The sequence below is a fragment of the Rhinopithecus bieti genome, unplaced genomic scaffold (assembly GCF_001698545.2).
Source record: "Rhinopithecus bieti isolate Rb0 unplaced genomic scaffold, ASM169854v2 scaffold_2254, whole genome shotgun sequence".
Classification (NCBI taxonomy): Eukaryota; Metazoa; Chordata; class Mammalia; order Primates; family Cercopithecidae; genus Rhinopithecus; species Rhinopithecus bieti.
The window spans coordinates 4,372,595-4,395,064 of NW_016803982.1; the positions used below are offsets into that span (position 1 = coordinate 4,372,595).

At 39.8% G+C, this 22,470-nt stretch overlaps 1 protein-coding gene across 11 annotated transcripts in view; it reads left to right on the plus strand.

The window, feature by feature from the left end:
- Positions 1-22,470, plus strand: part of DOCK9 (dedicator of cytokinesis 9) — a 311,173-nt gene that overhangs the window by 169,120 nt on the left and 119,583 nt on the right. For all 11 annotated transcript variants that reach the window (XM_017862044.1, XM_017861984.1, XM_017861993.1 and 8 more), the window contains exons 4-9: positions 1,730-1,812; positions 4,266-4,335; positions 6,317-6,412; positions 7,373-7,507; positions 13,277-13,451; positions 14,384-14,451. In XM_017862044.1, the coding sequence (XP_017717533.1) occupies positions 1,730-1,812; positions 4,266-4,335; positions 6,317-6,412; positions 7,373-7,507; positions 13,277-13,451; positions 14,384-14,451 (627 nt within the window). The remainder of the gene's footprint in view (positions 1-1,729; positions 1,813-4,265; positions 4,336-6,316; positions 6,413-7,372; positions 7,508-13,276; positions 13,452-14,383; positions 14,452-22,470) is intronic.

Consider the following 22,470-nt stretch of genomic DNA (forward strand, 5'->3'; position numbering starts at 1 on the left):
AAAAAAAAAAAAAAAAAAAAAAAAAAAAAAAAAAAAAAAAAAAAAAAAATCTGGGCTCTATTCATAAATGCATTTTATGCTGGTTTATTTAGTTTTTAATTGGGCAGGTACATTTTATACTTCAGAATAGTTTTAATGTCCTGCAGGAGACTTGGTGGTACAACTTTAGTTCCAGTGCTTGTTGAAAAACTGCTGTGGCTCTTTGAAGAGAATAGGATCATGCCTACAAGACCGTGTCATACATAGTCAGGCCTGACTACTTAGCTGTGCCAGTGGACCTGGGGGCAGTAGTGGGAAAATCCAAAACTATGGATTATTCTGAAATCTGATTGGTTTTGGAGTGCAATTTTGAGTGTATGATACTCTAAATGTGAAAATGCTTTGAGAAATCTAAAAGCAATCATTTTCAAGGATAAAGTAGCATTTTAAAATATTTGTATCTACAGAGTAAAAAAATGGAAAAGTTGGCCAGCTCCAAAATCTGACTCTGCTCTTAGCCCTTCTCTGCTATTTATTCCACCTCTCAGAATGATTTTAAAAACTTACATTACCTTCACGTCACACATCACACGCTTGCCAGTAGAGTGCTTATTGTAGAGCCTGGCACAAAATAAGCACTTGCTGCTGTTGCAATTTTTATTTTCATGATTTTGGAGGTAGAGGGATTCCTTCAGAAGGCCTTCAGGCATGGCCTATGACACAGATGGAAAGGTTTACAGTAGAAACGATGAAGTGAAAGAAACAGAATAGAGATGTTGTTCATGTTAGTTACAGCCAGAGTCAAATAAACTAGATAAGGCATAAATACATTTATCTACCTATGTTTTCATGGATTCACTCATGCTTTTTTTTCCCCCCTACACTAAAGTCTGCACATATATAGTCAAGTACTGACTATACAGAAGATCATCTGAACTAAGCTGATTTTAACTAAAATTCTTTAGTTTTTGATTTTGACTCATTCATATTTGAGGATCTGGTGGATGTGGCATTAAAATCTTAGGCTTTATGCATTACTGGAGGATCTTCATGGGTAGATGAATGACAGACACCAGGCTGGACCATTGAATCTGTCGTGTGGTGAGGTAGTTTGAATGAGGTCTGTGTAGGTTAGGTCACTAATAGAATCCTTGGCAGTGGAGGACTACATTAAACATTCTGTACACACACACAGATGAAAATGTCATCGTGCTAACATTAATTGGAATCCAAATCTTTCTTCCTAATTATTTCACTCTTTTCCTTATGAATGGAAAGAAAAACTGAGGGCAAATTTATATGATAATATTAACTAACAGAGCTAGCTATAGTTCTAATATTAGTAAATACCATGAATGCGTCTTTAAGTTCACGCATTCTGTTCACTTGCATGTCATAGTAGAGGCCACATGGCTTTTTAAGCACCAGGTGCTTAGTCTGAAATAGTCCATTATTAGGTAAATGTCATAAGGTTAGGTGAAGTTGTCTCCTTGTAAAACCTGCTCTCAGATCATTAATGATGATAACTTAAAGTGATACTGCCCCCAAGGGTAATGTTTCAGTGGTTCAAAGTCTCAAGCTTCACAGGAATCTCTGGTGGTGGAATTTCAGGCATTAGCTGGTTGATGGGAAAGATTTTTTTTAAATGTTTGTATGGGTATGCCTTCACAATCTTTCCCAAGTGTTTTCCAAAAGTCATCACATACCTCTCTGTTTTTTACTTTCTATTTTTTAAATCCCCCTTCAATAGTGCATCAAAACCTATAACTCTGACTGGCATCTTGTGAACTATAAATATGAAGATTACTCAGGAGAGTTTCGACAGCTTCCGAAGTGAGTAAACTATATTATACGCATAGGGAAAAGTGTACTTGAAATGCTTGCGGGGAGGTATGTAACTTCATATGCAATCAGAGGAATTGGGGAAAACGTTTCTCGATGGTTTATGTGTATGTGGTGTAACTATTGTTTACAGGGCCTTTGATTGTAAGACTCAAACATGCTGCTTTGGTATTGCTAGGTAGTAATAAACATGTGGGTGGTTTAATTATGTCCAGTGATTCTTTTCAGGGTACCACTGATAAATAAATAGGTGAAATTTTTTCACTACGAAATATAAAACAAAGAAAATGTAAGTGTACTGAAATATGCTGCAGTGTATTTTTCCTTGAAAAGAATATTTTGAAGAAGATAATTATAAAGAGCATTTTACATTGAATAAATTTTATGTTTTAAAAAAATGTAAATCAAGAAACAAGCATTTTCTCAGTTAATTTTTTTTTTTTTACCTCCTTTAAAGTATTAACTTATTCTAGACTATACCAAAAGCAAGTGTATTTAGATTGAATAGTGGTGGCTAAAGTGAATCAGGGGTAGCTAGGTATTGCCTTGACAAACTATCTGTTATAAAAGGGTCCATTTTATGTTGCTTTAAAGGAATACTTGAGGCTGGGTAGTTTATAAAGAAAAGAGATTTATTTATTTATTATTTATTTATTTTTGAGACAAGAGTCTCACTCTGTCGCCCAGGCTGGAATGTAATGACACGATCTTGGGTCACTGCAACCTCCACCTCCCAAGTTCTCCCACCTCAGCCTCCTGAGTAGCTGGGATTACAGCCATGTGCCACCATGCCCGGCTAATTTTGTGTTTTTAGTAGAGACAGGGTTTCACCATGTTGGCCAGACTGGTCTCGAACTCCTGACCTCAGGTGATCCACCTGCCTCTGCCTCCCAAGCTGCTGGGATTACAAGTGTTAGCCACCTTGACTGGCCAAGAAAAGAGATTTGTTTCACTCATAGTTCTGTAGGTTGTACAAGAAGCATAGCACTGGCTTCTGCTCTGCTTCTGTTGAAGACTTTTGTGCTGCTTCAAAACATGATGGAAAAGGTCACGGGGGGGAAAGTTGGCACTTGTGAAAAGAGACCAAGGAGGAGGAGGAACCTCACTTTATAACAACCCATTCTCTTGGGTACTAATCCATTTCAGCAACAAGCAGTCCCATCTTGCCAGGAACAAGAATTCACTCATTACTGTGAGAATAACACCAAGCCTCTCATGATGGATCTGCCCCATGACCCACTAGGCCCAATAATGCAACACTGGCGACCAAATTTCAATCTGAGTTTTGGTGGGAATAAAAACCATATCCAAACCATAGCAGTTGGCAAATTGAAGTGTACTTGATTTTGAGAAAATTGAAAGCAAATCGTGATGAATTATGTTTTAAAACTCACCATCACCAATGAAAATATTACTTGAGACCTGATTAATGTATTTTTCTTTGTGTTTGTTACATCTTTGAGCTGGAACATTTTATGCTGTTCTTAGTGGATCTAGCCGTTTGTTTTTCCTCCGTGTGTGGCTTGGCCACTCCTTAAGTGTGTTCGGCCAGTTCCCTGATTGACTCTTTTTAAACCTCAGCCGGGAACGCTCCCTCCTAGCATTATCTTCTCCAGATGGCTATGCTCTTTAGTTCTATATTTACCCAATCCTCCCTTAGGGATTTTTTAATTCTTCCCATTGGATTGGCTTAGCCCATCTTTGTTGATCCTGTTGTTCATAGTCTAAGGGTTGAAATATATCAGACTATGTGATGTCGTGTACTTACTATCTATTAGACTGCTGGTACATTTTCCCTACTGGCATTAATGAGCATTTCCAAATGTGCGACGAGAAAGAGAGGGAGAATTGTAAAGTGATGGAGAACACAGATTCTGTGTTCTGCCTTGGACAGCTCTGCCCTCTGTAAGCCTGATTTTCCTCATCTGTTAAATGGCCTTAACAACAGTCACCATCATTAAAGGATTAAATGAGAGGGCCCATGAGAAGTGCACAGGGCCAGGCACCTCATACCCAATGAGTAAATGCAAGCTGCTGTTGATATTGGTGTCTTGTTTTTGTTGTGGTTAATACCATCATTGTTAATCGGTTTCAATGCAACAACTCAATCTTCCTGTTTTTCCTCATAAACTTTGTATTAAAAGTTATTCTACCAAGTCTTTGTTTATTAAAAACTAATTACTTTTTTACTTTTAATATGCCCGCTAACTCCCCAGAAGCTATGCTGTCTTTTCCACATAGCTTTTTGGAGCTTTGTTACACAAGTCTCTTGGCTTACCCACCTTGAAAAGCAAGGGCGTAGATGGTTTTATTCTTTGTCTGAATAAAGAAGCTGGGCCATCTTTGGAATTGGTAAAGGCTGGGCCCTCTGATGGAAGAGGAAGTGCAAAGCCTCTTCTTTGACTAGGCATTTCTAAAACAAATTTTCTTTGTTGTTTTTATAGCAAAGTGGTCAAGTTGGATAAACTTCCAGTTCATGTCTATGAAGTTGACGAGGAGGTCGACAAAGATGAGGTGGGATACCTCCTTGCTGTTGCTTCTCTTTTCACTCTAGATTTAAACATGAATTTTACAGACTTACAAGATTAGTTAGAAAATTACCGACATTTAGCCAAAATAGGCATTGGAGTGTTACATGAAACAGAATAATTTTTTAAAAATGTTATTGATTGATTGGAATAAGGTCTTTGTTTCAACTTTACTGCTTAGCATTTCATGTTCTCTTGGTTGTGTTTATTTGTTCTGAGATCATTTTCAAAGACTTGGATTGCTGCTACATTGTTAAAAGATATCAAGATGACTTAGTCCTTGAATTTAGGTTGTTTTTCAACAGATCTCAAAACAGCTGCCAGCCAGTAGATTTAAATGGCTATTTCTTCAATGACTGCTTTTAGTGAGTGAAGTCTGATTTTATCAAGCCCACTCCCCCTATTCCTAGAGAAAAGCTCATGGCTAAAGAAGTATGTAAAGGGAAGGGAGTAGGGCATTGAGGTGAGTCTGCCCACTGAGTGAGGGAAACCTCACAAGAAGACAGTGCCCATCTCTGCATTTCTTATCCTCCCCATTGGTTGTTAAGTGTCCCATTGTGAGTTCAGGTTTTTCCTTTTTAAAAAATGTGTCAGCTGAGCTATAACATTAGCCACTCATTAAGCAATGTGTATGCAGCAGATTGTTTTAGAAACTACTTTTAAAACAATTCTAAGAAAAATTACTGCTCATTCAAAATGAACAATATATTGGGAACTTGGAGCTGATTAGCATGAATAGTGACAGGAGGACCAATGGAAATACAGCATGTAAGGGCATGCACTAAACTGTAAAATCCTAGATGGTAAGTTATTTATATTATGCTATTAATAGAAATATTAAAACCACCAATATTAATGTTGAGATGGTTCAAGACAAAGCATATGATGAGTCTTTCTGCAATTGTCTGTGTGATTACAAAAGCTTTGCCAGATTTTGTGTGTGTGTGTGTGTGTGTGTGTGTGTGTGTGTGTGTGTGTGTATTTTTCATCTGTCTATTATACAAATGTGTGCTTAACATATTTGTAGCAGCAACTGGCAGCTCCATGCTCTTCTCCTTAAACCCAGGTCTTGCGGCATGGGGTCTGTGCTAAAAAAGCAGGTCTCTTCACTTCTCTCAGCTCTTTGCTTTCACTTCTCTGACTCCCCCTTTCTTCCTTTCTATCCCTGCTTGCATTCTTGCCTGTCTCTCCTTCTTTTTTCCCTCCATCACTTTTATCTCTCCTTTCTGTATTGCCTCACATTTCCTTCCTTTCTTTATTCACCTTTCCCTGAACTAAGCCTCTGGGAAGGTTTCCAGGAATGTGCTTTTGTCCTCTGACTATAGGGGAGTGTAATTTGAAAACATTTTTTTCGTGAAATCAGGCAAGACCTTCCAACTGAGTGGTCAGTTGAAGTATGTCCTTTCTGTGGCTCATTAAACACTGACAAATAAAAATTTGGACAGGAGCTAGCTTTGCCTTTAATGGAATAAAGTTTTCAGAAATGTAGGCAGGTCTCTCTCTTTCACCACTAAGTGGACTTTTTTTTTTTTTTGAGACGGAGTCTCGCTCTGTCGCCCAGGCTGGAGTGCAGTGGTGCGATCTCCACTCACTGCAAGCTCCGCCTCCCGGATTCACGCCATTCTCCTGCCTCAGCCTCCTGAGCCGCCCGCCACCGCGCCCGGCTAATTTTTGTGTTTTCAGTAGAGCGGGGTTTCACTGTGTTAGACCACAGGGTGGTCTTGATCTCCCGACCTCGTGATCCGCCCGTCTCGGCCTCCCAATGTGCTGGGATTACAGGCGTGAGCCACCGCACCCGGTTAAGTGGACTTTTATGTGGCTTGTAGGCATTGGTGTCAATGGGTACTTCAGTACAGGGGCAGTGGACAACTTGGCACAAAGGGAGTGACCTTCCCATTGACCAAACTCACAGCAAGTAACCCAGGTAATAACGGAGGTTGACTGGTGGTGTTTTCCTTCTCTCCTAGGATGCTGCCTCCCTCGGTTCCCAGAAGGGTGGGATCACCAAGCATGGCTGGCTGTACAAAGGCAACATGAACAGTGCCATCAGTGTGACCATGAGGGTGAGGACGCGCATCACTTTGCCCTCCCCTCTCACAGCCCTTTCTTCCATAGAGCTCAAGAACAATGCTCAAGATGAATGCGCATGCTGTTCTTCCCCACAAAAGGGACATTGTCTGGTTCCTAGGATGCTCCCCTGGTGATAGCACCCCCATTGGCACAGTCTCATCCACCCACTTTCCCTCACTGTCTTCTGACCACCAGCATAAGGAGACCATCCCTCGGCTGGTGTGAAGGTGCAGTCACTGACAATAGGCTTTCTCCTCTATAGTAACTGAAAAGTGTTCCTTGGTACCTCACAGAATGTCACCAAGGGACATATCTGTCATGCCAATCCTGAGCACTTCTGTGGAGGTGTACTGCAACAGTCAAGTAAAGCAAAAATTGAGGACGAAAAAAGAAAATAGTTGCATAGAGGAGAAGGTTGCAGAGAGAGAAGTCACACCAATAGAAAAAGCTATTCAGGAGAAAAGTGGGACCAGAGAAACATCAGGGTTAATAACAAAGGGAATAGAAACAAGCGAGTCAGGGAGATAACAATTAAGGAGGAAATGTGACTGTCATTACCCTGAGGCTGGAAAATCATTCAGCGTCTTGAGGCAAAAAATAGTTCCCATTCTGTGAGCAAGAAACCCTGGGGATTTTAGAGAAAGTTTCTGGCCTCTGTGCTGCATCCCACAGTGGAAGTCCCTGCACTGCTTTGGGGTAGCTATGTAAACTCTCCGATTCCGTGGGTGAGAAAAATGACCCGTGGATATTAGGGGACCCACCTCCTCAGAGCTGAGATGCAGTCAGCTTCTTAGATGGGATGGGGAGTCTTAACCCCGCAGTAACCTGGAGCGTCAGCTAGAGTGAGAACGGAGACAGGTTTTATGGATGTGTGTAGTCATAAGTGGGTTATTGATAGAGATTGTGACCCTCTTCATTTTGAAATAATCCCTGTGTGTGTATTTTTCTCTCAGTCATTCAAGAGACGATTTTTCCACCTGATTCAACTTGGCGATGGATCCTATAATTTGAATTTTTATAAAGATGAAAAGATCTCCAAAGAACCAAAAGGATCAATATTTCTGGATTCCTGTATGGGTGTGGTTCAGGTAAATATGAAAAGAGTTTTGCCGTTACATTTTCTTATCTGCAGTAGTGCTTATGCGTAAATAAAAAATAGCAGATTTAAGCAAACACTTCTAAAAATGGCAATACGCATGGTAGAAATATAACATCGCCGGGCGCGGTGGCTCAAGCCTGTAATCCCAGCACTTTGGGAGGCCGAGACGGGCGGATCATGAGGTCAGGAGATCGAGACCATCCTGGCTAACACGGTGAAACCCCGTCTCTAGTAAAAAATACAAAAAACTAGCCGGGCGAGGTGGCAGGCACCTGTAGTCCCAGCTACTCGGAGGCTGAGGCAGGCTGAGGCAGGAGAATGGCGTAAACCCAGGAGGCGGAGCTTGCAGTGAGCTGAGAACCGGCCACTGCACTCCAGCCTGGGCGACCGAGCGAGACTCCGTCTCAAAAAAAAAAAAAAAAAAAAAAAAAAAGAAATATAACATCTAACTTTAAATGAGGAAAGGCTTGTTTTTCATCATTATAGAAGATGAAAGGGATAATGTAGAGGCAGAATTATGCTGTGGCAGGCAGGAGCACTCTGGCTCGGCCACTTTATAGCTGCGTGACCTTTAACAGGCTACTTAATTCAGATAATGAGAATGTTTCTTTAATATGGTAAATGAGCACATTGGATGAATCAGTGCAGGAAAATATTTAAAACACTTCATAGTATCTCAGTGGTGATTTTTATCGCTAGCATTATAGTACCAGTGGCCATGTAGATCAGTAAAGAGATTAGATTTCAGCGCAGATTGAGTTCAAATCCCTGCTCCTCCACTTACCGGCGCTGTAACCTTGGAAATGTTATTTAACCTCTCTGTACCTCAGTTTCTTCATTTGTTAAATAAGGATAATGGCAGTTCCAAATATGGTTACTGAGAGGGTTAATTCATTACACATGTAAAGAGCTTAGAACAGTGGCAACAAATGGTAAGCATTTGGTGAATATTAGATAGATTTGTAATCATAGGGCTGTTGTACTTTTATATCACAGGGCTTATGTACTTATCCTTTAAAATTATTGTTAATTGTACATAATACCTGAATGTATTTTTATTGTAAAAAATCAGATAATACAGATAAAGTGAAAGTCCTTCTGGACCCCTTCTCCCCTCCTCAGTCTCTCTTCTCTGAAGGGAGCTACTACCAGTTGTGCGTGCATCCTTCTGTAGCTTTTTAGCATTGTCTTTGGAAGAGAGTTGTCAGTTTCCCTGTCCATCATCTGTCCATCCATCCATCCATCCATCTGTCCACCCCTCCATTCATCCAGCTTTGCCACTTTCAAGGAAGATTTAAGGCAGCAGCTTACAAGCATACACAGGACATGGGATAGCATAAACTTAAAGTGGGGGTGAAAGCAGAAAGATGAGCAGGGGGTTGGGATAAGGGTGAGAGAAAATAGAGTTAAGGAGGAAGCATATGTTTTGAAGATCTAACACCTGCTACGGGTGGGCCACCACCTGGGCTGTGTGCCTTCTCACTTAGAGACCTGTTCAGTCACACAATTCACAGTGCACATAAGATACAGACAATTCAATTAGTCAGAAGCTGCCCCAGTAATCTCAGAATGAAGATCATTCAGGCATTTTTCTCAGGGTCCCCCTCAGACAGAAGGCTCTGTGGTTGATGAACAATCTTCCTAACAACCCCTCACAAAAGATTCAGTCACCATTATCAAAGAATTCTCTCTTCAAATGACTCCATGGTGGCTGATCACATTGGCCTGTAGCTCGATTCTGTAAGGAGATTGTTTAGTGGGGCCAGTGTGACACAGCTATCTGGTTTGACCAAAGGTATACTTGTTATGTATTTACGTGTTTACCCACCATTAAAGTGCATTTTCTTCCAAGGAATATATTTGTCCGATTGAAACAGCCCAGCCGGGCACAGTGGCTCATGCCTGTAATCTCAACGCTTTGGGAGGCAGAGGTGGGTGGATTACCTGAGATCAGGAGTTCGAGACCAGCCTGACCAACATGGTGAAACCCTGTCTCTACTAAAAATACAAAAAATAGCCAGGTGTGGTGGCAGGTGCCTGTAATGCCAGCTACTTGGGAAGCTGAGGCAGGAGAACCGCTTGAACCTGGGAGGCGAGGTTGTAGTGAGCTGAGATTGCGCCATTGCACTCCAGCCTGGGCGACAGAGCAAGACTCTGTCTCAAAAAAAAAAAAAAAAAAAAAAAGCCCAGCAGTGCTGAAGGGCAGTGCTTCACCTCTGCATCACCGTCACCCACTCACATCCTCTTCCCTTGAAATAATAGTGGTGCTAGATCACAAGTGTTCACTGCTGTTTCTTCATTCATCAGTTTTGGATGTCATTGCATGACTTCTGTGCTGGTAGATAGGCTTTTAGCTCCTGGCACCCTCCTTTGGCCTCTAATCTGGATGAATTGCTTTCCCCGCCCCGCATACCTGCCATCTAGACATTCGGCCTGTCTTCCTCCCTGTGTTGGGCTTCCTGTTTCTAGAACCTTATGCCTTCCTCTTTCTTGTTCTACTTTCTTGTTTTGGAGAAGCACATCTTCTGCAGCTTTCTGAGGAATTGTGTGTGAGATGTTAATTTTTTGAGAATTAGGGTATCTGTTCATATCTTTATTTTTGCATTCACGCTTGACTCATAGTTTGGCTAGTTATAAAGTTCAAAGAGAAATCATTTTACCTTGGAATTTCAAGGGCATCCCATTGCCTTCTAGTTTCCACTGTTGTTTGAAGGATTCTGATGTTATTCTGAATCCCTGTTCTTTGTGGTCTTCTCTTCAGTGTTCTAAAATTTTGGTTGTTGTGTCTTGATTTTTATTTTATGTTTTGGTGAGCTTTTTTGTTAAGGTATAACATATAAAGAGAAAATAAGGTATAACATATAAATAGAAAATAAGGTATAACATATAAATAGAAAATATATAAATAATGCGTGTGTGACTCGGTGGATCTTTCTGGAGCTCTGCTCTCTCTTACCTTTGTGCTGTTTTATTTCCTGTCATTTTGGAGACTCTGCCCTGCATATTCTGGCCACCTGGGTCTTCCCCAGGTCTGGTCAGTGTCTTCTCCTCAGCAAGATGGCAGGGCTCTGTTTGGATTCCCCTTCCTGTGCCGCAATTCAGATACTGCCTCCAGGCAGAAAGCTGAGGCGATGTGGGGCTAACTTCATGTCTTTCCCTTCTACAAAGAAAGGGCTGCACTACCTTTTGCCTCCTATCTAAAAACTGTTATTTCATGTATTTTGTCCACTTTTCTACCAATGATGGTGGGAGAGTAAGTCCAGATCCTGTTTCTTCCTCATGGTCAGCCGTGGAAGGGAGGGGTCAGAATCAGATGTCTGCAGGGACCAAGGAGGTAAATTAAGTGACAGAGAGGACTGGTTGCAAATCAACAGGGAATGCTGGGGTGACCTGGAGCCCAGTGCCCCATTTAAAGGGGGCGTCTGCTGCCCATCTGCAGCTGGTACCGCCAGTTGGAACCCCCAGCTCAAAGGTGCCAGATCATCTGGTTTCTCAAAAAGTGAGAAATACAGAATTTGAATTAAACTTTGGTAACTTCAATTATTGGTAACTAATTTTAAAACCACTTTGAAAATAAACGAAAACACCAAAAGGTAATTTGATAGGACTACAAAAAAGCAAAAGAAAAGAAAAGGTAAAATACATGAAAGTGTATTTGGGCCCAAGATCAAGACTGCAGCACTGCTTAATGCTCACTGAAAATTATTTTCAGTCAACAGCGAATGTGGATGTCTCTCAGCTGGCAATTCAGCCCCTGCTGAAAGCCACCACTATGAACAACCTCATTATATCAGAGGATGTTTATTGACAATGTTTGTGAAGTAAGGAGTGCCAGAGTGATGTTTCAATGACAGTGAATTAACTTCTTGGGTGGGATTCCCAGGTAGGAGTTTTATTTGTATTCTTTAGTCAAAAGACCGTTAAGTTACTTTTTAGGTGAATTTTCTGGCACTGACTTTAGAAAGAAGGTTAAAGCAAACCTAAATATATTTGGTAACCTCATTTTTTAAAGTAGGAAGTAATTGTTTTTGTTTTATAAGAGAGTTTTGCTGCATGTTTTTGGCCCAGGGGACAGCTGTCTATAAGTACAAGAGCCGTGAGCTATCCATTAGTCTCTGGGGTGCTTTTCAAAATCTAAAGTTCTGATTTCAATAGAAGTCTCTTCCTTCAAAATGTCTTTGCAGATGCAGCTTTTGATGGTGTTTTTCATTTAATAAAGTGTATCCAAGCCTTCAAAAGAGTACAATAATTTGTTTTATCTATGTCTGTTTGTAAACTAAGAGTCAAAAGTTGTGATTTAAGTGTTTTTAAAAATGATTACTTATGGATGTTATTTAAAAAATTAGTTGACTGGTGCTGTGAATTTAAAAAAATGCCTAAACTAAAAATTTTTGAGTATTTTAGAACCCTTGAAATTTATTATACTTACTTTGCAGATGAGGAAACTGAGACTCAGAAACAGAAGTTATTTAGAATTGAGGCCTAATGGGATTTTTTTTTTTCCCCACTTTTAACTTTCTGTTTTCACGATTGTGAGTATACAGGGAAAGGAGGAGAGAAAACTCATTTTGTTTGTAGCCTTTGACTTCTTCCCTGGTTCTTGCCTTGACATTTAAGTGAAATCCAGGGTGGCAATTACTGAACCCACAGCAGACAGTCTGTGCACAAGAGTGTGTGACTTTGCCAAGGGGAGCATTTGACTTTGCATTTCTAAGAACTGTGCTGCAAAATCACAGAGACTTTTGGGAGGGTTGCCCTGTCCCTGAGACCTCCACCAAGGAACTCTTAGAGTGACTGGATAACCCGTGAGGATTTTAGTGGCTATATGGGAGGCTGTCTTGCTGGCCCAGGTTAGTGGAAGTGTTCGATTTCATATCACTTCGCCTGTCCTTACAGGGGATCTTGTGCCATGTTCCTCTGAGCTGAACCTCTGTCTAGCGCAGCCAACCTCGGGAAATTTTGCTCCCTGGAGGACATCTTGCAATGTCTGAAGACTGTCATCTGTTGGCTTAAGACCATAAATTTTGCTAATCATTGTACAATGCACAGGCCAACCCCTCACAACAAAGAATTGGCCTCCCAAGTGTCGGTAATACTGAGGCTGAGAAGTCCTGGCCTAGTGCATGTTCATCTTCCGTCTGCTACTGCACATGGACTATTCTTGTTCTTTGAGCCAGTCACCCTTGCGCAGGCATGAAAACCGGAGGCAGGAGGCAAGGCCACGGACAGGGAGTCCAAATACTTTTTGGGATTCATAAAGGATGGGAAAGTTCCAGATAAGTAAGCCAAACATAATAGATAATGGTTGGCTTTTAAAAATATAATACCATACACTACTTCCTTAAAAAAAAGTAGGAGCTGAAGAAATATGAAAATTTTACATGAAATTTCCTTTATTCAACAAATATTTTTCAAACACCCACTATGTGCAAGTCACTGTAGAGTCCATAGAGACTAAGGATGTGTAGCACTGAACAAAACGGGAGCTTTGAGGAGCTTGCATTCCACTGCAGGGGCACACAATGAATCCAATGAGTATGTAAAGCAGGTAATGAGTCAGATGGAAAAGTAAAGCTTGCAGGAAGTGAAGCAGGGAAGGTGGGCAATGATGGGATTTCATGAGGAGGGGGCTTGCAGTTTAAAATAGCTTGGTTCTCAATGCCAATGAGACAGCACTCACCAACAAATAAGAGAGAGAAATTACTTTGAAGCAGTTCTAATTCTTAAAGTATGTCTCTTTATCCTTTTTTCATTTCAGAACAACAAAGTCAGGCGTTTTGCTTTTGAGCTCAAAATGCAGGACAAAAGTACTTATCTCTTGGCAGCAGACAGCGAAGTAGAAATGGAAGAATGGATCACAATTCTAAATAAGATCCTCCAGCTCAACTTTGAAGCCGCGATGCAAGAAAAGCGAAATGGTGACTCTCATGAAGGTAGGCAGGCTTGGCTTCCCCCGGGCACGTACACACTCTGTGGGTGTCTTTATTTTTGCCAGGTGGGTATAGGAAGGAGACTTGTGTTGCACAAGTACATGAGAGGTGGGACGGATAGGAGCTCTTTACAAATAGCCTGTCCGCAAAGGTTTTGCCACGTTACAACCTACTTCCCTGACATTTTCTATGTGGAAATCATGTAATGGGAAGAACCAGAGCTTTGGAGGCAGAAAGGAAGACCTGGGTTTGAGTCCCATAAATACTGTATTTCAGCTGTGTAGCCTTGGGTAAACAACTTATGTTTTCTGAGCCTCAGTTGACTCACCTGTAAAATGGGAATAAACATGAAAATTGCTGGGAAGATGAGAGAGTAAATAAGAAAATGAATCTCAAGTATCTGGCATAGAATTTTTACTGTATTATAAAATATTAGTAATAATTAGAATGCATGGGAGCCTCAGATTAAATTGGTGAGAAAAAACTGGCTATGTTCTTGACAATTCATGTTTTACTTCAACCCTTATGTGGTTCCCAACCCTGGCTTCCCCTTAGAAGTACTTGGGAGCTTTTTAAAAATACCATTTACCTGGTCCCACAAGAGATTCTGATTTAGTTGGCCTGGGGCGGAGCCTGGGCAGGTCTGACTTTTAGGGGGTCTCATGGATGTGCCCATGTGGGCTGTTGTTCATAGCTAGTGTCAGGTCTAATTGGACAGTGTCCATGCTATACCAGCTACTCAATGTTTTGACTCTCACCACTGGACCTGTGCATCAGTATTTTTTCAAAGCACCCCAAGTGTTTCCCGGAAGCATCCAGAGTCCGGAACCACTGTGTTCATTTGAAGGCACCTAAGAGAAATGGCCTTCCTCCTCCTGTTTCAAATGAAATGCTATGAATACAAGTGACTCCAATAATCTGTTTTGCCATTTTAGATGATGAACAAAGCAAATTGGAAGGTTCTGGTTCCAGTTTAGATAGCTACCTGCCGGAACTTGCCAAGGTAACATTGTCTTACATCTTCTGCTCTTCACTGAATGCTGTTGAAGTATTTCTCATTTCACTGGTTTGTCCAGAATGGAACCTGTTGAAATCATAACAATTACATTGGGATTACCTCTCTGTTTTTCTGACCTGATTATAAGGTGACATGTACTCAATGCAGTATGATTTCAGGTCTGTCTTCCAAAAAGTACCCTGCAAAGTATTCTCCTTTTATTATTGTTTTAAGTGTTTTTTTCCCCCCCGATAATGCTTAACACTGCATCACAGGTACTGAAGAAATAACCGAAATATGCAGGCAGGTGTTCTCATCATAGCATCGTACTTTCTATGTTGATACATGTGCTCTCCCTTACTCAGGTTAATAGACACAGTTCTAAAGAGGAAGGACCTGGTAATCTTGCCGCAAAACCCAGGGGTTGCCTGAGTTACAGAAATTGTTTCTCGGTCACTCTCAATGGGAAAAAAATAAGCTATTCCTGTATCCTACAATTTTGAGAAATTTGACAGTTACTGAAAAGCACAAAGAAAAGCAAACCAACCATACTGCTACTTCCCAGATTAAATATCTGTTATGATGTTGCCTTTTTAGCTTCCATATTCTTAAAAGATATAAAACACCAGCTATAATTGAGGTTCTTTTTAAACACTGTCCTTATTCCCATTTTCTTCTTTTCCCACAACCCCGATCAGAAACAAGCACTATCAAAAGTTTTACTTTCACTTTTATATCTTTACAAATAAATCGATCATAATGATATATACGGTGTTATTTAGTATGTTTAAAAATGTTTTATAAATGCTAACATACTATATGTATTGTTCTGCACTTGAAAAAATTTTTTAATTTACCCCTTTTATTTGTACTATATAGACTTCTAATTTTAGCGGTTCTATTATTTTCACTTTTTCTATTATAAACAAAACTACAATGACTGTCCTTGTGCTTGTGTCCTTGTGTGTATCTGAATGATTCTTTCTTAAATGAGAGAAGTATCTTTGTCTTCTCTAGCCCTTTGCACTCTGACTCTGTTACTGCCCTTCTATTCTTTTTTTTTTTTTGATACTAGAGTGAAATGGTGACCCTCCACACCCACATCTTAAACACTATAATAGAAACATGGTTTATCTCTATAGGATTATAAATAGACGAGCATTCAGCATTGACCTTTATTTTAAGACAACATGGCTGTTCTCAAGTGTAAAATCTCCCTCCCTGACTAGGACTTTAGAACATTGTTTTTTTTAAGGACTTGACTGTTACCACAGTATCTTTTTAGCACCTGCCTATTAAAGCTAATTTTAGTGCCGCCATTGTAACCACCTCCTAGTCCGGGAAGAGTTTTGGCTTGTGTGTTTGTGTTTTTGCGTTATAAATGTCTGTGTATCATATTTTGCATTGAGATTTGCTTTTTTTGTTTCTGGATGTTTGGGAGTTCATAATTTCTCAAAACAAAATGTTTGTGCCCATTTGGGTTTTAGTTTGTTGCAGCAGGTAATATATGTGATGCCATCTAGAATTCAGAAAGTAACCATCTGCACTTATTGGGTGAACAGAATGGATACCTAGGAGAAGATTCATGTTATTTGAGCGTAATGTTGATTAATAAAAAATCTATACTTTTTCCTCTGAGGATATACAGGAACTGTCCCCTCCTTCTCTTACTACCCAGCCAATATAATTCAGTATTGTTTGATCCCAAGACCTAGGGAGATTTTTAAATATATACATATATTTAATATAAATGTGTACATTTATGTATATATACTTATATTTTTATAAGTATAATTATATATATTTTTTCATTTAAAATATTTGGAACTGTTTTTAAACCATGAGTTGCAAGTTAGCTTAAGCCATTTTAGTTGGCGAAATCAGTTTGATTTCAACCCCTGCTTCTTTTTGTTTTGTTTCTATCTAGTTTTTTATTCTTTTTATTGAGGTGTAATTTATAATAGCAGAATGCTCAAGCATGAATTGTAGAGCTCACTGGAGTTCACATTTGTACACTGATGTAAGCAGCCCTCAGGCTAGCTTGGACCTGAGACCCTCATTATTTTGACCTCCATCACTGTAGATTAGTATTGACTTTTCTAGACCTTTCTGTGAATGGACTCATACATGTAAACTTTGTGTCAGGGTTATTTAGCTAAACATTAATGTGACTCACTTTAAAAAGTTTTTTTAGGTCGGGCATAGTGGCTCATGCCTGTAATCCCAGCATTTTGGGAGGCTGAGGTGGGCAGATCATTTGAGGTCAGGAGTTCAAGACCAGCCTGGCCAACATGGGGAAACCCTGTCTCTACTAAAAATACAAAAATTAGCCAGGCGTGGTGCCTGTAATACCAGCTACTTGGGAGGCTGAGGCAGGAGAATCACTTGAACCCAGGAGGCAGAGGTTGCAGTGAACTGAGCTCATGCCACTGCACTCTAGTCTGGGTGACAGAGCAAGACTGTTGTGTCCAAAAAAAAAAAAAATGTTTTTTTAATGTGATAGAATTGAATGGAGAATATGAAAGTACACTGCCCTTAATAATAACATTATTTTTTATATAAAATAATATCATTATTAAGGACTGTGTACTATTTATATATATAGTGTATGTGTGTCTTGCATAGCGATATAAAAGGTATTTGTTTTTCTTAGTGTGCTATTTTGTGTATTTATTTGCTTTAATTGGTATATAACGTACCTATTTCGGGGGTTTGTGTGATATTTTGATATCTGTATACAATGTGCGATGATCAAACCAGGATAATCGGGATAGCCATCACCTCAAACATTTATCTTTGTGTTGGAGATTTAAAACATTTCTCACTAAGAATCATGGTCAAAACCTAAAAAAATGCATCCTTGTTAGAGGCTTTACTGTTTTTTTCTTTCTCCCTCACTTTCAGGTGTTTTAAAAATAATTTTATTTAGGAAGACAGAAAAAGGTGGAAAAGGTANTGGAGAATATGAAAGTACACTGCCCTTAATAATAACATTATTTTTTATATAAAATAATATCATTATTAAGGACTGTGTACTATTTATATATATAGTGTATGTGTGTCTTGCATAGCGATATAAAAGGTATTTGTTTTCTTAGTGTGCTATTTTGTGTATTTATTTGCTTTAATTGGTATATAACGTACCTATTTCGGGGTTTGTGTGATATTTTGATATCTGTATACAATGTGCGATGATCAAACCAGGATAATCGGGATAGCCATCACCTCAAACATTTATCTTTGTGTTGGAGATTTAAAACATTTCTCACTAAGAATCATGGTCAAAACCTAAAAAAATGCATCCTTGTTAGAGGCTTTACTGTTTTTTTCTTTCTCCCTCACTTTCAGGTGTTTTAAAATAATTTTATTTAGGAAGACAGAAAAGGTGGAAAAGGTAGAAAGTAATTTTTTGAAGAGGAAAAGAATGAAGAAAATGGAGATGAGTTATTCACTCAGCACATGGGTATCTGTGGGCTTTGCCTTTTAAAACCCAGCTCAGTGATGTCAGTGTGAGCAGCCCAGGCACTAAGGGGAGACCCGTGTTCCCTGTCCCCAGCCCTGAGCAAGAATGCAATTTTGGCTGTTTATCATCCCCCTTCAGGGTGTCTGGATTATTTGCACTGGTTGAGAAGGCAAAGAAGTTGATCTGGTAACTGTTGGTCATCCCATTTTTAGGAAGAATGGATTCCATGGTTACAGAATCAGAGGCTGAAGTGTACAGGGGGAGGGGTGGAGAGAGAGAACTGTGCAAGGTGTTTACTCAGGGAATGAAGAGGTAAAGAGGTCAGTATCAGGGAAGGAAGGTGCAAGAAAGGGTCAGGCTGGGTGGCTGGGCCACAGTTCAGTAAGATTGCAGAGAAAGGCCTAGAACAATGGGGGTAGGCAGAAGGTGGCTGAAGGTGTAATTTAATGGCAGGTTCCTTGTCTAATCAGCTCCTCTAACCTCCTTCATCCTGTTGCCCCGGCTTTTGTTTTCCACTGTGACTAAGACATAGCCAAACAGGATATGACCGACAGGAAGTTGTTTCAGTGCAAAAATAACTGTTGTCTCATTCTGGAATATTATGGAAGGGCTCATTACTTACAGTATGAGTGATGTAAACCTAGGTTTTCAGAATATTTTGTATAATCTTGGAACTTATGTTTGTACATTTAGTACTGAACATCTTTATTGTTTTCTTATTAGAGAACACACTGTATTTACCCTAAAACTGGTTCTTTTCCTCCTATTGTCTGTTATGGAACCAAACAATTTTTTGTTATAAATATAACAGTGTATAGCCTCAGTCTTCTAAATATTTTAGTTAGATACACAAACCGTAATTCAAGTTAGTTAATTGATTTCTTCCCTAGAAAGTCAAGGAGTAACATAATCAGGTTATAAACTTCGTTACTAGTTATTTAATAATTTATTTCTCGGGTTACATTTATATCTTAGGTGACATCAGAACATATATGTCACCTCCTTAAGATAGTGTGAAGAAAACCCACCTTATGTTTTCTTCCACAGCTTTTCTGTTTGTGAGCTTTTATTTTTGTACTCAAAGAATAGCATCCGGCCGGGCGCGGTGGCTCAAGCCTGTAATCCCAGCACTTTGGGAGGCCGAGACGGGTGGATCACGAGGTCAGGAGATCGAGACCATCCTGGCTAACACGGTGAAACCCTGTCTCTACTAAAAAATACAAAAAACTAGCCGGGCGAGGTGGCGGGCGCCTGTAGTCCCAGCTACTCCGGAGGCTGAGGCAGGAGAATGGCGTGAACCCAGGAGGCGGAGCTTGCGGTGAGCTGAGATCCAGCCACTGCACTCCAGCATGGGTGACAGAGCGAGACTCTGTCTCAAAAAACAAAACAAAAAAAAAAAAAAAAACAAAAAAAAAAGAGAATAGCATCCAACTTTTACTTTGGTTTCCCCATGTGGTTCTGAAAGAAGTAGAATTTCACCTGAATCCAGAATTGCTCACACCCTTTTACCTTTCAACTTTGTTTTAAGCAAATGAACTTATTGTTCCAGGTAAATCTTCCACAGTTGCGTGCAGGGGAAAGTATGATGTCTCAGACTTTCTAGTCTCATGGAGATGGAGTGAGGATCAAGGGCCATGCTCAGCAGAACTTGTCGGAACCCAGTGCTTTCACAGACACTTTTTCTGAATTTTTAAACCAAGTCTGTAATAAGTGCTTTCTCCCCTAGATTCCAATCCAGAAAACAATATCATTGCACTATGATACAAATGAGCTGGCTAGGCTTGTGTCTGTGGGGTCAGCGGCATTGCATTTCTAGGCCTCCTTTGTGAAGAGGATAAGCTGATGGTCCTGAGAAGTTCGGTGTCTTGGAAGTAGTGGAAATAGATCATGATAACTCTTTAAATTAAAGAGTATGTATTTTGGCCTCAAAACGTTTTGCAAAGTCCTCCTGTTCCAACCCGTTCTGTTTAAATGACCCAACAGTCAATACAATGTTTCTGGTAATTCATCCTCAGAATAAGATGTTGTTGACCGTAGTCTTTGTCTCTAAATTGTTTTATCTACTCGCAAATAAATTTAAGACACACAATATGCCTAAAGCCTACAGCAGACTTTCTGGAAACTCTTGAATGTTTGGTCCATAACTACTTCTTAAGACAAAGAAGAAAACCTTGTCAGGGTGTGTCGTTAGTGCTTGAATGTAGGGTTTACAGGATGGGGTGGGGTGGGGGAATCGCCCTTGGTTTAGATGAATCATTCTCTTCCTTGTCTTCTCAGAAGATACCAGTTTGTACAGAGAACAGCTCTACCATTGTGCTTTTTCTGTTTCCATTTTCCTCTCATTCTCCTTGCCACGAAACCCAGAGTAGTCAGTGGGCTTTGGGCAGGAAAGTGGCAACAGGGTGTCTGGGGAAAAGCCAGTTGGCTCTTCCTACCATCACAATATAGACTGACCATAGATTATTTTAAAAGCAGAGCTGGTTTCCATCACTCTGAGAAGTGCTCAACTACAGTCTTTGGGATGATATTTGTTATAGCTGTATTTTGTCCACTCTTAGATTGTGAGAGTACATATTACAAGTATTTATTTTATTATCTTTACTAAAATTTTAATTAAAAATAAGTATGCTTGTCACAATAAGTAAAAATACCCAAAGTTGTTTAAAGAAAATTTCACCTTTTCCCTTCATCCTCCATTCCCACATTCCTGAGAACACTGACGTTAATAACCAGTTGCAATTCCCCTTTCACCAAACTGATTACTCATAGAAATATAGGGAAACATATGTAAGGTTTTAAGTTTTTTTATAAAATATGTTCACAATATATACATTATTCTGAAATTTACTGTATCACTTAAAAATATTTCATAGATGTCCCTCTGGACCAGTAGAAGATCTGGTTCCCTTTTACATACATATCAACTGCATGATATTTCCACTATTGCTGCTGTATACTTCATTCAGCCATCTCCCTGTTAATGAACGGTTAGGGTTTTTTCAGTTTAAGTCAAAGTTTATTGTGTTTTTAATGCTTTAAACATTGCCAAGTTACTGTCCCAAAAAGCTGTAACAATTCACATTTCTGTTTCTCTGCATCTTCACCAGCTGAGTGTAAAATGGTATTTTACTGTGCTTTCATTTACATTTTGCTGGTTATTAGTGATATTTTTCGTATTTTCATACATTTATTTGCCACTTGTGTTTTTTCTTCCTGACTCGCCTGTTCACATTCTTTACCTTTTTTTCTTCTTTCTTGTGTAGTGTAATGGTTTAGACTCTGAAGCCAGGCAAACTGAGTTAGAAGCCAGGCCTCTATTTCATGATGTAGGTCTTTGGGCGAAGTACCTAACACTCATGCCTTAGTGTCTTCTCTTTTAATGAGCAGGGGTAATAATAGTACCTGCCTCCTAAGGTGTATAAAATTAAAATGGGCACTTAGGGTATATCTGGCAGGTAGATATTGGCTGTTATCAGTAGTAGCTCTTATCATTACTGTTCTTCCAGATACTGTTTCCTGACTCTGGGGCAAAGTCCTGCTCTCCCTGAACCACATTTTTCTACCTCTTAGATTTTATTTGGTAATTCCTTCAGCCACTGTTGGGCATCCTCCCTGTTTAATGCATCATCCTAGACCTTAGGAGGGATAGGAGGAACTTTAAGAAGCCGAATTTGCTTTTTATTTATCTCATAGCAGAGCAATTGATGTATATTAGGTAGATTACAAACTTTTAAGTTATTTTTACATCTAAAGCTGTCCCTTCTTTTCCAATAAGTGATGTCTGTGGTAAAGAATATATCTGTTGGGTGTTAGTGACAAAATCAGAATGTTTTGTGTCTATTTTGGCTAGTAGTGAATTGTTTTTCTTTTATTATGTCTGCATTCTTATTTGTTCTTTAATTATATGGAGCTCATTAGCAGTTGTTCTTGCTTTATTCATTTCTTATCTTCTAGCACAGTCAACTGGAGACAACAAGCATCTTTCAGAAAGGCATCAGGAATTGCATCTACATTAAGAACCCACTCCTCTGCTCTAGCGTCTGAGAACATAACACAGTATTTGCCTTTGTTGAAGGGCTCAAGCGGACGATTCAGAAGTAGAATAGAGAACTGTTGGTGGTGGCTTGCAGCACCTAGTACTGATGGTTTTGTTAGGAAACACCACAGGCAGTATACAATGTAAAGCAAAGTCTTTGGGTTCAGTTAAGTGGATTCCACTTGGACATGTTCTCGCTCTTTTGGTGTAAAAAGTTAGGAAAGGTGACAGGCAGGATAGAACAAAATGAAGTGGTCCCATCTCCCATATGGAAAGCGCCTGCCTCCACCACAGGCAAGTGTTTTGCCTTGGAAGCATAAACAGAAGATTGCAGTAATGCCCCTTCACCTCCATAGCCCTCAGGCTCCCACTGATAGCATCAAGATAAACTTGGTGTGGCAAGAGACTTGAGCCATCATCTTGTTTAACATTTTTACACAGAAATGAAAATGGAACCCAGAGAGGCTGCGTAGCTTGCACAGCTGCTTAACTGTACTAGAACCAGAACCCAGTTTCCTAGTATTCT